This window comes from Physella acuta, unplaced genomic scaffold, assembly GCF_028476545.2.
Source record: "Physella acuta isolate Inbredline_101_S28 unplaced genomic scaffold, ASM2847654v3 ptg000168l, whole genome shotgun sequence".
Lineage (NCBI taxonomy): Eukaryota > Metazoa > Mollusca > Gastropoda > Physidae > Physella > Physella acuta.
Window position 1 is genome coordinate 255,705 of NW_026731687.1, and position 16,781 is coordinate 272,485.

General features: G+C 35.6%; 1 protein-coding gene across 1 annotated transcript; it reads right to left on the minus strand.

The window, feature by feature from the left end:
* Positions 1-8,521: 8,521 nt before the first annotated feature.
* On the minus strand, positions 8,522-15,671 carry LOC131936106 (adhesive plaque matrix protein; the record flags this gene model as incomplete). The annotated part of the gene is made up of 7 exons (XM_059292981.1): positions 8,522-8,654; positions 9,669-9,794; positions 10,258-10,416; positions 10,852-11,615; positions 12,255-12,406; positions 12,565-12,626; positions 15,650-15,671. Coding segments are annotated over 7 exons (1,317 nt in total), but the record flags the coding sequence as incomplete, so codon positions are not given.
* Positions 15,672-16,781: the final 1,110 nt, after the last annotated feature.

Genomic DNA, 16,781 nt, shown 5'->3' on the forward strand with positions numbered 1-16,781 from the left:
AATGAATTATAGCGAGTTTCATTTTAATAAACAGTTTTGAAAACATGAATGCAAAATACTTAAAGAACTTTGTCTATATTGCATTCATAAGCTACGTTTATTAGTACTTTAATGTACCTTGCATTACTTTTTTTTTCCAAGTCTAATTTTTTTCAATCTTTAAAGGTGGCCATGATTGCTGAAAAAGAGCCGGATGATGAAAGACCGGACGACAAAGAGCCGGATGATGAAAGACCGGACGACAAAGAGCCGGATGACCGAGTATCGAATAATGGAGGTCGCCTTAAGCGCAAAAGACTGACCTAACTATTGCTTAAAGACTGACCTAACCATTGCTTAATGACCTTTATAATGATTGATTAAACATCTACACTTTTTTAATTACATGATGTTTTTAATGATGTTTTTAATGAGGTTTTTAATGATGCTTTTAATTGTGTTTTTAATGATGTGTATTTTGTGAATGTCAGAGTTTTTTAATTAATGCCAGCAAGACAGAGCCAAAAGCGACGTAAAAACATTGAGTAAGTCTGTACAGCCGGATGTTTTGATTTGATGAATTTCGAAATCAGTGATGCAGCTCCACATACGCTTTTTTAAATTTATTTCCCTAATTGGCGACCCCCCCCCCCTTGAAAATACATAACGTTCTGTAAAAATATAAGGCAAACATTTAATTTTTATTTTGTACTATTTAAATTTGGCTGATATTTATTTTTACTTTTTTTTTAATTATTTAAATTTGGCTGATATTTAATTTTTTTTTAATTATTTAAATTTGGCTGATATTTAATATTTTTTTTAATCATTTAAATTTGGCTGATATTTAATTTTTTTTTTTTGAATTATTTAAATTTTGCTGATATTTAATTTTTTTTTTGAATTATTTAAATTTGGCTGATATTTAATTTTTTTTTTTTGAATTATTTAAATTTGGCTGATATTTTTTTTTTTTGAATTATTTAAATTTGGCTGATATTTATTTATTTTTTTTTAATTATTTAAATTTGGCTGATATTTAATTTTTTTTAAATTATTTAAATTTGGCTGATATTTAATTTTTTTTTAATTATTTAAATTTGGCTGATATTTATTTTTTATTTATTATTTAAATTTGGCTGATATTTAATATTTTTTTTAATCATTTAAATTTGGCTGATATTTAATTTTTTTTTTTGAATTATTTAAATTTGGCTGATATTTTTTTTTTTTTTGAATTATTTAAATTTGGCTGATATTTATTTATTTTTTTTTAATTATTTAAATTTGGCTGATATTTAATTTTTTTTAAATTATTTAAATTTGGCTGATATTTAATTTTTTTTTAATTATTTAAATTTGGCTGATATTTATTTTTTATTAATTATTTAAATTTGGCTGATATTTAATTTTTTTTTTTTTTTTTTTTGAATTATTTAAATTTGGCTGATATTTTTTTTTTTTTTGAATTATTTAAATTTGGCTGATATTAATTTATTTTTTTTAATTATTTAAATTTGGCTGATATTTAATTTTTTTTTAATTATTTAAATTTGGCTGATATTTAATTTTTTTTTTTTGAATTATTTAAATTTGGCTGATATTTAATTTTTTTTGAATTTTTTAAATTTGGCTGATATTTAATTTTTTTTTTTTTTTGAATTATTTAAATTTGGCTGATATTTAATTTTTTTTTTGAATTATTTAAATTTGGCTGATATTTAATTTTTTTTTTTGAATTATTTAAATTTGGCTGATATTTAATTTTTTTTTTGAATTATTTAAATTTGGCTATTTAATTTTTTTTTTAATTATTTAAATTTGGCTGATATTTAATTTTTTTTAATTATTTAAATTTGGCTGATATTTAATTTTTTTTTTTAATTATTTAAATTTGGCTGATATTTAATTTTTTTTTTAATTATTTAAATTTGGCTGATATTTAATTTTTTTTTAATCATTTAAATTTGGCTGATATTTAATTTTTTTTTTAATCATTTAAATTTGGCTGATATTTAATTTTTTTTCAATTATTTAAACTAGGCTGATATTTTTTTTTTAAATCATTTAAATTTGGCTGATATTTAATTTTTTTAAATTATTTAAATTTGGCTGATATTTAAGATTTATTATATCCCGATCACATAACTATCGTCATCCCTGCTGGGCTATGGGCCGCAAACTGTTCTCCTCTATTCTCAGCCTTCTAATCCCAGGACAGAACTTTCTTACTGTTCTCTGTTTAGCTGTTCTGTAACGAACATTGTTTTATAGGTCCGGATTGTTAGCCCAGAGTCCAACATTCTGGACATCCACTTTCAGCTCTCAGGATAGATGCCTTACCATTAAACAATGCTCCCTAAACTTTGTGGATCCCTCAACCACCCGCAGGATTCTGATTTTGGTTTGCCTCGAATTTTTTTGAATTTTTTCCCGGTACCTTCCATATCTGGTGGGCATTCAACTATCGCCAACCTAGAGGGGCACTAGATCGATAATCAATGGATTTTATTGTAGTGATGTTTTAGATATTATTGCACTGATATTATTATGTCCGCAAATCTCTAACACCTTAACATGAAACATTGAAACGAGGTACAGTTTGTGTTACATAGTATTTAATTTAAAAATGATTTACTTTAAACAAAAAGTAATTAGCGGTCTACGGGAAATAACTCAGTATTTACTATTTTTAAGAAGTTTCTGCAGGAGTTCTCTTTCATTGCTTAAAAATTATTTTATTTATTTTTAACAAAATTGCAATAATTTTAACAAGTAAGTATTAAATTTTCTCACATGAAATTTTATCTGCGATTATAAAACTAGTGTTAAATAGTATGTAATTATTTTTTTTAATTCTATTTTTTTTAAAATAAACGTGCTATGTATTCTAAGGGAAATAATTCAGTATTTACTATTTTTCAAAAGTATCTGCAAGAGTTCTCTTTTTATTGCATAAAATAATAATTATTATTTTTTTAACAAAATGACATTATTATTAGAAAATAGTAAGTATTATACTTTATAATGGAATTTTGTCTACAGTTGTTAATTTATTTTAATGAATCTAAACTCTGCAGTTCATTTAGTTCAACTATATTAAAAGCCAACGTGCAACAATGTGAAATCTGAAACAACAAAATTGACATGCATTTTATTTTCTGTACTTAGATAAGTTGTTTTATCTCATGAAACTAGTTGTATCGATAAAATTAGATTCAAATGTCAAATCTCTTTTACTATAAAAAAAAAAACAAAAAAAAACCAGTGGGATGGTGCGGTCTGATAGGAAACCATATGAGCGCAATCGGAAAGTCTCGGGTTCGAATCCGGTTTAGAGTCAGTAGAATGTTGAGTCCAACCAGTTTTTATAGATATCTGACTCACGTCAGGGATAGTAAATTCGGACAGGCGTAGTGCTGACCACACTATCCATTATTATGCCGAGTTTCGAAAGGGTACTTTAAAAAACAAAAGAAAGAAAAATTGGTTGGCTGAATCATATTTTATAGACCATGTGCTTATACATTAAATAACAAAGGGTGATAATTTGATAATTTCTTTACAATGAGATTTATTTGAATTACAAAAAAAGAAAGTTAAGGGTTTGAAATTAAGGGGCTTCACTCGAGCAGAACTGCAAATTACATAAATAATTCAGTTACCTCCCTTAGACCGTTTTTTTTTTATTCTTCTAGTACAACCTTTAAATTTGATTTTAATTAATTAATTTTTTTGTCTAAAGCAGGGGATCTGATGCTACAAAGTGCAATTATATCTGGAACTTTCTACAAAATCTCCCATGAGTAACGCAACGTGTGATTGTATTAGTTTAATCCATTTGTTTCTTTTAGGGGAATTAACTCTAGCTCAGTGATAATATAATAAAAATTATACTTGTTATGTCCCTTTGACCATAAAACATGCGTTATATTTTTTCTAATAACCTCTAGTAAATTCAGGTTAAACACTAATTTGGAACAAAAGACGGTTTCTTTTTTCATATAATAAAATATTAACTACAAAAATACATTTTGGCTATTTTTTTCTCAAATACAAAATTAAAATTGAAAAGTTCATTTTTTTTTTAATTCTTGCAAACTACACTCAAAAACATCATAGTATAATTTTTTTCTAAGTTGGAAATAAATTTTTATCGAGATAGGGCTCTATTTATTTTTTTTTAAATAAGGGTTAGTCTATTAATTATCGTACATATTTTGGCTGTTATTGGCCGTAATTAACCCACCATACGTTCACACAAATCCCAGGCCACAACAGAATGAGATAACCCGGCTCGACATGCCCTTGTTGTCTATAATATATGATAGAATATTCTAGAACAGGGGTCTCCAACTACGGCCCGCGGGCCGTATGCGGCCCGCAAAGTCCTCTCATCCGGCCCGCAGAGATCTTTTTGTCCAGGGAAAAAAATGTCTGTTAGAGGTGGCTGAGGAACTTTGCCCAGAAAATTCGAAAATGTAGCTATGGGCTATGGGTGCAAATACCTTTGCACACCGTGTTGCAGACATTGGTGACTCAAATAGTGAAAAATGCAAGCACGTTTCACTATTTTTTGTGTTGCAATGGATGAGTTGCTAGGGGTGTTGATGTAGACATGAACATAACACAAGAGCTGGCTTTCCTACATAACATGTATGTCACTGTTACCGGAAAGGATATATTCAATGAGTTAAAGAAAACATTTGCTGATTATAACTTGGACAGGACCAACCTCAGTTACCTGACTGTTGATGGGGAAAAGTACATTAGTGGCATAAAGAAAGGCTTGGTTGGACAAGCGAATGAGAAAAATATTCTACAACCAATGCTCCAGCACTCTATTATTCATCAGCAAGCTTCAAATGCTAAATATATGGACATTAGCAGTGTACTGAATCCTGTGGTGAAGATGGCGAATTTAATAAGGTCACATGGGCTCAACCATAGATATAGAATACGTAAAGAACAATTTGAGAGCAAACTTGGACCTCGAGCATGTTGTCGGCCCCCGACAGTGTTTCTTTCAGATTTTTTTTCTCGGGGGGGGGGGGGGGTGCGGCACTTGAAATGTGTATATATTTCTATATAAATTATATTTTGTTGTAGGGGGGGGGGGGGGCGGTGGAGATTTTTTTTTTGGGGGGGGGGGGGGGCGGCTCCATAACACCTAAGATATGCCTTGAAGAAACTCAGGCCCCCGAACTGATATTTGATAGTCAATGCGGCCCTCGGTCTGAAAAGTTTGGAGACCCCTGTTCTAGAATATCGAACAAGATTGACCTGACGGTCACCCACATAATTGACGTCATGTTTTATGACCAAAAGTCCTACTCGTCCCCCCCCCCCCCCCCCCATTATCATCACACACCGTTGCAAACCTCAGGTTAATCTTTAAATCTTGCCCTGACACTAACCCTAAACTTAACCCAAACCTTAAACATCACGTTAACCCCGAACATGACCCAAACCTCAGCATGAACCTAAACCCGAACATAACTCAAACCTCAATGTGGGTTTTTATGTGTGTGTGTTTTGTGTATGTGTGTGCGTGTGCGTGTTTGAAACTGAGGGCATATCTAACTTGCTGTTGTTTTCTGTGGGGGAGGCGGGGAGTATACAAGAGAGATTGTGATATAAAGAGTAAGAGAGAGTGAGAGAGAAAGAAAGATGTTTAAAGGTTTTATAAAGGTTTTATATACGTTTATTTGCTCCTCTCTTGTTTGCCATATAACTTATTTTTTAGCGGAAGTGACGTCAGGAAATGGGCAGACAGTGGAGCATAATCAAACGGCTGAACCAACTGATTTAGCGGAAGTGAAGTCAGTGTATGAGGATGACGTCCTAAATGAAGCGACTCAACTGGAAGGGTCACTGTCTGAATCGTGAATGGTTGAGGCACATCCTTGTCTTGCCAATAACATGCTGATTTCCTTGTTTAAAGACTTCACATTTTGTAGCACTTTTGTAAAGTTCTAGACTCTTTTTTTTTGTAATTTACAGACTAAACGTACACTCGCCCCATTCATTCATTTTTTAAACCAGAAATGGCAAACACAGAAACCATAAAAACTATAGTAAACATCTTAAAAAAAATATATTTCTCATATATTTGTTAAACCGTGATAATGGAAATAAAAATGAGTACATGACTGTGTGTGAATACGTGAGCTTGTGTGAGTGATGATGTGTGATTGCGCGTGTATGTCGCTGTGTGATTGTTATGTAAGACAATGCCGTAACTAAATAAACGAACCACGTTAAGACCCACCAGTCTTTGCCTTTGTATTTGAAACAGATGTTGTTTTTTTCCTTCATCCACACACACACACACACACACACACACACACACACACACACACACACACACACACACACACACACACACACACACACACACACACACACACACACTAGAGATTCCTTTACCCACAAATAAACACTCCTTTAAACACTTCATACCTAAACAGTAAAATTGAGAACTCCTAGCCTTCATTAGTCTAGTAATGTGAAGTCTAAATTGAGCTACTTCCACCATGTCTATAATTACTTTACTCAATAGACTTCACATGAAATCAGTCAACTGAGTCAGTTTGGTGACAATCTTTACTTTTAAAGTTTGGGTCACCAAAAAATTATTTGATTCTCAGGTCGACATTTTAAAAGTTTCTAGTCACACAGAGTAGGCTGCGAGATGTATAGGGACTTATGCGGTGCTATGATGTGGTGCTGTGTGGTGCTATGATGTTCAGATGTGGTGCTATGTTGTTCAGATGTGGTGCTATTATGTTCAGATGTGGTGTTATGATGCTCAGATGTAGTGCTATGATGTTCAGATGTGGTGCTATGTTGTTCAGATGTGGTGCTATGTTGTTCAGATGTAGTGCTATGTTGTTCAGATGTGGTGTTATGATGCTCAGATGTGGTGCTATGTTGTTCAGATGTAGTGCTATGATGTTCAGATGTGGTGCTATGATGTTCAGATGTGGTGCTATGTTGTTCAGATGTGGTGCTATGATGTTCAGATGTAGTGCTACGATGTTCAGATGTGGTGCTATGATGTTCAGATGTGGTGCTATGTTGTTCAGATGTGGTGCTATGATGTTCAGATGTAGTGCTATGTTGTTCAGATGTGGTGCTATGATGTTCAGATGTGGTGCTATGTTGTTCAGATGTGGTGCTATGTTGTTCAGATGTGGTGTTATGATGCTCAGATGTGGTGCTATGATGTTCAGATGTGGTGTTATGATGTTCAGATGTGGTGCTATGTTGTTTAGATGTGGTGCTATGATGTTCAGATGTGGTGTTATGATGCTCAGATGTGGTGCTATGATGTTCAGATGTAGTGCTATGATGTTCAGATGTGGTGCTATGTTGTTCAGATGTGGTGTTATGATGTTCAGATGTGGTGCTATGATGTTCAGATGTGGTGCTATGTTGTTCAGATGTGGTGCTATGTGGTGCTATGATGTTCAGATGTAGTGCTATGATGTTCAGATGTAGTGCTATGTTGTTCAGATGTGGTGCTATGTTGTTCAGATGTGATGTTATGATGCTCAGATGTGGTGCTATGATGTTCAGATGTGGTGTTATGATGTTCAGATGTGGTGCTATGTTGTTCAGATGTGGTGCTATGATGTTCAGATGTGGTGTTATGATGCTCAGATGTGGTGCTATGATGTTCAGATGTAGTGCTATGATGTTCAGATGTGGTGCTATGATGTTCAGATGTGGTGCTATGATGTTCAGATGTGGTGCTATGATGTTCAGATGTGGTGCTATGTTGTTCAGATGTGGTGCTATGTGGTGCTATGATGTTCAGATGTAGTGCTATGATGTTCAGATGTGGTGCTATGTTGTTCAGATGTGGTGCTATGTGGTGCTATGATGTTCAGATGTAGTGCTATGATGTTCAGATGTGGTGTTATGATGTTCAGATGTGGTGTTATGTTGTTCAGATGTGGTGCTATGTGGTGCTATGTTGTTCAGATGTGATGCTATGTTGTTCAGATGTGGTGCTATGTTGTTCAGATGTGGTGCTATGTGGTGCTATGTTGTTCAGATGTGGTGCTATGTTGTTCAGATGTGGTGCTACGATGTTCAGATGTGGTGCTATGTTGTTCAGATGTGGTGCTATGTGGTGCTATGTTGTTCAGATGTGGTGCTATGTTGTTCAGATGTGGTGCTATGATGTTCAGATGTGGTGCTATGTTGTTCAGATGTGGTGCTATGTGGTGCTATGTTGTTCAGATGTGGTGCTATGATGTTCAGATGTGGTGTTATGATGTTCAGATGTGGTGCTATGTGGTGCTATGTTGTTCAGATGTGGTGCTATGATGTTCAGATGTGGTGTTATGATGTTCAGATGTGGTGCTATGTGGTGCTATGATGTTCAGATGTGGTGCTGTGTGGTGCTATACTTAGCCTAGCCGTCACTACATTGCCACAATGTGTGCTAGTACTGTTGTGCTCGAACAATTCTCAGTTCATCGTAGTGGAAGGAATTCACAAAAACTCAAAAATGACAGACATAAACACGATCTCAGTGTATATAAAAAGTTGTTTAATTTATTGGATTAAAGATTAAATATTAGCTTAAAAAAGAGACAAAGTTGCAGAAAAATCTGTCCACTGGTCAACGGCTTATGGTGTGTACATGGTCGCACGGGGCATCACTGGTGAGAGAAAAAATAAAAATCTTACTTCTAGTGAAACGAAATTTGACTTTCTAGGTAGGTCATCTTAAGTGTGATTTTTTTTTTCAAGCTAATTTACCATCATGCTTCTGGCTAAAATATTGTATGGTAATGTTTCCAGGTTATCAATTGGGTTAACCGTACAAACATTCTACAACAGCGTAACCGGGATAAGATGGGTTTTTGTCAATGTTGACAAAGGGCCGACAACTCCAAGAACTGTGCGGCTCATTCAGTGAGCCAATGCTTTCAATGTCGTGGTTACCTGCCTTTGGCTATTTATGCTGATAGTTCTAGAATCTCCTTAATCAGGCTCAAACTACTGTAGGTCTAAGTAAGGTTGCCTGATATTTTAATTTAAAGATATATATACATATATATATATATATATATATATATATATATATATATATATATATATATATATATATATATATATGTAATATTAAGGATATATATATATATATATATATATATATATATATATATATATATGTGTAATATTAAGGATATATATATATATATATATATATATATATATATATATATATATATATATATAATTTATATATATCATTATATATATCATTATATATATATATATATATATATATATATATATATATATATATATATATATATATATATATATAATTTATATATATAATTTATATATATCATTATATATATATATATATATATATATATATATATATATATATATATATATATATATATAATTTATATATATCATTATATATATATATATATATATATATATATATATATATATATATATATATATAATTTATATATATCATTTTATATATATATATATATATATATATATATATATATATATATATATATATATATATATATACATATATATATATATATATATATATATATATATATATATATATATATATATATATATATATATATATATATATATATATATATATATATCCTTAAAGCGATGATGCTTACGGTATAAGTGTTGGCAGGTACAAATCTTGTAATCGAAATAAGTTTTGGCAGGACATGACATCTCATAGCCGCCCAGGACAAACTTGTAGATACTGTTGGAACTTGGGTACATGTCAGCACCGCAGGCTAGGACAAGATGGAGGACATTTAGTCGGCTAGGACAAGATGGAGGACATTTAGTCGGCTAGGACAAGATGGAGGACATTTAGTCGGCTAGGACAAGATGGAGGACATTTAGTCAAGGTATAACGTTTTATACAGTCATTTGACGGTTAACACACACAAGCAGGGTATAGTTGCATCATAGATATAGGAATAGCAAGAATAGACACAACTTTGACATAAGCGGACGATTCCTGAACATTGGCAAAACACAGACGTTAGTGAATTATATATAGGCCTATAAAGCTAGTTACATTATAGGTTTATACTGCCATCTAGTTGACATATACTGCTATCTAGTTGACATATACTGCTATCTAGTTGACATATACTGCCATCTAGTTGACATATACTATCACCTATTTAAATAGTTAGGTTGCATTGTGAAAGATGAACCCAGGTAGATTAACCCCCCCCCCCCCTTTACCTGTGGTGCAGGTTTTGTCAGGCACACATTTTCCCGCCACGAAACGGTAGTTGTCGTTACATTGCCGGTAGAGGGCCTCGCCATCCACACACTCAAAGTAGGCGTAACACACACCGGTGACAGCGTAGGTCTTGCCGTTGTCGGTCTTAGAGCAGGTGTCTGGGGGCAAATGTATACGGGTATCATGGGAGTATCATGTGAGTATCACGGGAGTATCATGAGAGTATCATGGTAGTATCATGAGAGTATCATGTGAGTATCATTTGGTAAACATTTTAATTGATTCATGAAAAATTAATGAGGCAACCAATTACGTCAAGTTTAATGTCATGTTGCATTGTTTTCATGTCTTGACCCACGTACCAAATATGGACCGAATCTATCAGTTAGAAGTGCCCGAAATTTCGCTCGGGCGTATCGATCTAAACTGACGGCAGAGACTGAGTTAAATAAAAACTTGTAAAATGGTATGTATATGATGACGTGAACAGTAAGATGTTGTATACGTGTGATATGTACACTAAGATAATGTGTACAAGACGGTGAGTACACGGTGATGTGTACATGAGAGGCGACAACAAAGAAGATACTTACATGCTCCGGCGCTGTAGGCCCCTTGGGTTTTGTAGTCATAGGTTGGGTTTTGGTTGATACTTGAGGGTTGGTTATTAGAATAGGTTGGGTAGGTTGGGTAGGTTGGGTTTTGGTTGATACTTGAGGGTTGGTTATTAGAATAGGTTGGGTAGGTTGGGTAGGTTGGGTTTTGGTTGATACTTGAGGGTTGGTTATTAGAATAGGTTGGGTAGGTTGGGTTTTGGTTGATACTTGAGGGTTGGTTATTAGAATAGGTTGGGTAGGTTGGGTAGGTTGGGTTTTGGTTGATACTTGAGGGTTGATTATTAGAATAGGTTGGGTAGGCTGGCTGAAGTGGATAGGTTGGCTGACTGGGGGAGCTAGGTTGACTTGGGTAGGTTGGGGAGCTAGGTTGACTGGGGTAGGTTGGGTAGGTTGGCTGACTTGGGTAGGTTGGCTGACTTGGGTAGGTTGGGTAGGTTGGTTGACTGGGGGAGCTAGGTTGACTTGGGTAGGTTGGGGAGCTAGGTTGACTGGGGTAGGTTGGGTAGGTTGGCTGACTTGGGTAGGTTGGGTAGGTTGGTTGACTGGGGGAGCTAGGTTGACTGGGGTAGGTTGGGTAGGTTGGCTGACTTGGGTAGGTTGGCTGACTTGGGTAGGTTGGGTAGGTTGGTTGACTGGGGTAGGTTGGGTAGGTTGGTTGGCTGGGGGAGCTAGGTTGACTGGGGTAGGTTGGGTAGGTTGGGTAGGTTGGTTGACTGGCGTAGGTTGGGTAGGTTGGTTGACTGGGGTAGGTTGGAGAGCTAGGTTGACTGGGGTAGGTTGGGTAGTTTGGTTGACTGGGAAAGGTTGGGTAGTTTGGTCGACTGGGATAGGTTGGGTAGGTTGGTTGACTGGGGGAGCTAGGTTGACTGGGGTACGTTGGGTAGGTTGGTTGATTGGGGTAGGTTGGAGAGCTAGGTTGACTGGGGTAGGTTGGGTAGGTTGGTTGACTGGGGTAGGTTGGGTTGGTTGGTTGACTGGTGTAGGTTGGGGAGCTAGGTTGACTGGGGTAAGTTGGGTAGGTTGGTTGATTGGGGTAGGTTGGGGGACTAGGTTGGCTGGGGTAGGTTTGTTGACTTGGGTAGGTTGGCTGACTAGGGTAGGTTGGGGAACTTGGTTGAATGGGATAAGTTGGGTAGGTTGGTTGACTGGGGTAGGTTGGTTGACTGGGGGAGCTAGGTTGACTGGGGTAGGTTGGGTAGGTCGGTTGACTTGGGGAAACCTGATATGTTGGTTGACTGGGGTAGGTTGGTTGACTGGGGTAGGTTGGTTGACTGGGGTAGGTTGGTTGACTGGGGTAGGTTGGTTGACTGGGGTAGGTTGGTTGACTGGGGTAGGTTGGTTGACTGGGGTAGGTTGGCTGACTTGGCTGGCTGTTGTACGATGAAGATGGGTTGGGATCGAAGTAGATGCCATTAAGGTACTGCTGGTTGTTGGCACTTGAGGACGGACTAGAGTACTGCGCATGCGTGAGACAGCAGACAGCCAAAGCTACGACGATGCTTGAAAAAGCCATTTTTATCTTGCTGGCGTCCTAGCAAATAGCGAAAAAAAATTAATAAGCAAGAACATTTTGTATTTTGTTTACTTCTTGCATAAGTAACAGGATCGCGAGTTCATCAAAGTACTCTACCGAACCTGAAGGGATAATGTGTTACGTTGCCTTTACTTTCCCTAACTTGAGCCAGATACCCATCGGAGCTGGGCGAACTCAGGAACTGACACTAACATGATTCGAACTCGAGACTTTCCGTCTAGCAGTCGCACGTCTAGCAGTCGCATGTTTTACCATCCGACTACGCTGTTCCACATTATCATAGAATGTTATATGTTCATTTAGACATGTTTTTTGCCGAGTGTTTAAGGTAAGATCATTTTGTCCAATATCACCTGTGGTATAGCTAATCCACAAATGTCACCTTTGGTCTAGCTAATCCACAAATGTCACTAGTGGTCTAGCTAATCCACGAATGTCACCAGTGGTCTAGCTAATCCACAAATGTCACCAATTGTCCCACAAATGTCACCAGTGGTCTAGCTAACCCACAAATGTCAACTGTGGTCTAGCTAATCCACAAATGTCACCAGTGGTCTAGCTAATCCACAAATGTCACCAGTGGTCTAGCTAATCCACAAATGTCACCAGTGGTCTAGCTAATCCACGAATGTCACCAGTGGTCTAGCTAATCCACAAATGTCACCAGTGATCCCACAAATGTCACCAGTGGTCTAGCTAATCCACGAATGTCACCAGTGGTCTAGCTAATCCACAAATGTCACCAGTGGTCTAGCTAACCCACAAATGTCACCAGTGGTCTAGCTAATCCACAAATGTCACCAGTGGTCTAGCTAATCCACAAATGTCACCAGTGGTCTAGCTAATCCACAAATGTCACCAGTGGTCTAGCTAATCCATAAATGTCACCAGTGGTCTAGCTAATCCACAAATGTCACCAGTGGTCTAGCTAATCCACAAATGTCACCAGTGGTCTAGCTAATCCACAAATGTCACCAGTGGTCTAGCTAATCCACAAATGTCACCAGTGGTCCCGATATTGTGCTCAGATGTCACCACTAGATGTCTAACTAGTTCTGTGTTAAAAGAAATCAGGTCACTTGTACAAGTTCTGGTAATAGAACAAATCCGCAAAATTTGAACTGGGAAATTAAGGTAACGAACTTTTGCACTAGGTCCAAAACGTAGCAAATAAAATAAGACATTACAAAATCAAGAACTATTGCTAGCGACTGAAAACTGTAAAAACAAAAATCGCCTAAGTCCAACTGACTATAAAGTGTAAAAAATTATAATATTTTTCATTAACAAATTATCTTGAGAAGATACAACTAAGTTCCTCCACCAACTAGTCACCGCTGTGTACCACACTTAAACCAAGTCTATCACATCTTGAGAAGATACAACTAAGTTCCTACACCAACTAGTCACCGCTGTGTACCACACTTAAACCAAGTCTATCACATCTTGAGAAGATACAACTAAGTTCCTCCACCAACTAGTCACCGCTGTGTACCACACTTAAACCAAGTCTATCACTACAGGCTGTACCAACCTTGTCTACAGATCTGCTGTACTAAGACTTTGACTTGCCAGGCTGAACTTCGTCTTTTTATACTTTTCTTCTTCCCTAATCTATGACCAATGTAGACACAGATGCCGTTTATTTATTTTTATTTTCAATCACACAATCAATCACACAATCAATCACACAATCAATCGAACAATCAATCGAACAACCAATCAGTGCACGATGCAGCCTAAACGATAACAATCAGCTCATGAATAAAACGCCTGTTGTCTACCCCCCCCCCCCCCACACCCACACACACACCCACACGATAAGACAGCACAATCCCATAATATCCCACATGTCCTGAAACTATCCCGTACATCTAGATTACAAATCCAGCTTCTTCCCAATTTCTTAGAATAGCTTTTAAATACCTGACATACATACCTTACTATAGTTACATACATTGGTGTAGAACTTGCACCAGTTTTCACCAACATTCTTGGCTTCCCAATTCCCGTCCGACTGGTAACAACACTAGATCATTTCTGTGATTGTTTTAACAATGTTTATTTCTAAAACTAAATGTCTATATGCCCTTGAATTTACCCCAAATATTCTAGGTACTGATGAGACAAAATCATCAATTGACAAATACAACCCAACTATATCTTAAAAACATTAAAATAAGTTTAGGCCTAAGTAGTTTCAGATAAGGGATTATAAATTGACTGGAAACTTTCATGAATACGTTAAACTTAAATATTTTTAAAAATAACTTGTTGATTGTTGTTTTTTTTTTATTTTATTTATTATTGCTGTTGTTGCTGTGTTCATTTTAAGACCATTTTTTAATCACTCAATCATTTCTCAATGCATCTTTCTAGCCTCAACAATATTTTCAACTCACTTTCATCTAGGTAAACACCCCATAATAAAAAAATATAATAAAAACAACCCGCACTGATAGCAATCAACAAAACTTTTCTAGAAAAAAACACACCTTCATGCAAAAAAAAAAAACACCCATTGTATTTTGAAAAAAAAAACACCATTATCGCTGAGGAAAAAAACATAGATTTTTACCAAGGACCAATGAGCTTTTTGTCAACTTCTTTCCTAATCAGAAATCTATTACAAAAACACTTTTGATGTAATTAACTGATTAATTGACTTGAAAACATTAATTTTGTTCTACCAATCCTTAAATCGTATTGTAATGTATTTTATCGAACTCTATCAGCCGACGTGTATTTCTTTCGACAGGTGAGCATTTAAAATTAGCACAAAACGGTGGATGATTTTACATAGAACAAAATTTGCATAATTACAGGATGTAAAGACGCCATATGCTGCGGGCCACCCCCCCCCCCCTCCCGGGATCAGACAGATTAAATATTCAAGCATCACTCAGGGTCACGGAGTGAGATTTGGGCGATAAAGATTTAATTTTGTAAGGGAGGTAACTTATGAAATCAAATCATCAAGGATTACTTTGGCGTTCTTAATTCGTGATCTCGTGATATGGTTAATCTGGTTTCTTGTTTATCCAAAAACTGGTTTTATGAATCTGTTTCTTTTATTTTTATTTTAATAAAAACCTGTTTTTAAAAACGAAAATATGGTGAACATTTTATTTGTTGTATCTTTTTTATCTTCTTCGTTCTTAATTTTAGTGTTGGAAGGGATCCCCTCCAACACAATTAAGTATACTATCAACTTTTTGGATTTGCCAACGAAGAACAAACCATAAGGCAGCAGTTGTTTGATTTTGGAGTTGTCTCTCCTAGAAGAGTGGCTGTCCCAAGCTAACGAGTCTCATCTGTCCGAGGGTTCGAACTCGAGACTTTTTGTTATAGCAACCATGAGCTTAACCGATTCGACCACGCTTACCCCTGATTCGGACTCGAACCTGCTACTTGACATGCTTGGACATAACCCTCAATCATAGAGTTATTCAATGTATTGAAAGCTAGAGTTATTTATTTAAACTCCTCTAATGATGTGGTTCTTAATATTTTTGAAGGTACCGAACCCCACCAATTTTTCATGCACATTCACCGAACCCCTCTATCCTCACACAGACAAAACCCTATCGTAAGAGTCGTGTGTATGTCTTGACCTCCGCCGAAACCCTGAGACTGACACCGAACCCATGGGGTTCAATCGAACCCAGATTATGAAACAGTGCTCTAATGTTAAGTCGCTTTGTGTACCAGCCAAGACACAATTTAGTGGGGTTTTTATTCGAAACATTGACGCAGTTATGTTTATTTATAGACGACTGTGTTCAGTGTTTAGGACTTGCGGCATCTAAAACGAAACCGGATGTGTGGATTTATGTATTCTATGCCAGTGTCAAACTTTTTAAATGATCGCTTTTTTCTATTTAGATGTCGATTTCTACCTTTTAGCTAAATCCCGCATATTTTTCATTATGATTAATGTTAAATGTTGGTTGATTTTGGCTACAAAAATTATTCCTATATTATAATAAGTGGTGAAAAAATAGATTAAGAGGTGGCTCGACAACATCACGATTGAATGTGTCCAGATAAATTTATTGAAACTTTGTCAAACATGAATGATTCAAAACTGCTATTTATCTTGCCTTGGTGCTAAAATAGTTCTAGTATTCAATTTACTTAAAAAACAGAATTGGTTATAGTGTTAAAAGGAAATCGGGGATTTTAATTAGCTCTGGATAAACATCTAGCAATATTCTATTGCATGCGGTAACGGCTAGGTCCTGCACTGGTCATTTTAATAGATAGTTAAGATGTTTACTAGTTACATATTTTAAATGATTGTTGAAGAGTTATTGAATATGTTTTTTTTTTATTTTTGGGAAGAACTCGCTAAATATGAGTGCATTAATTG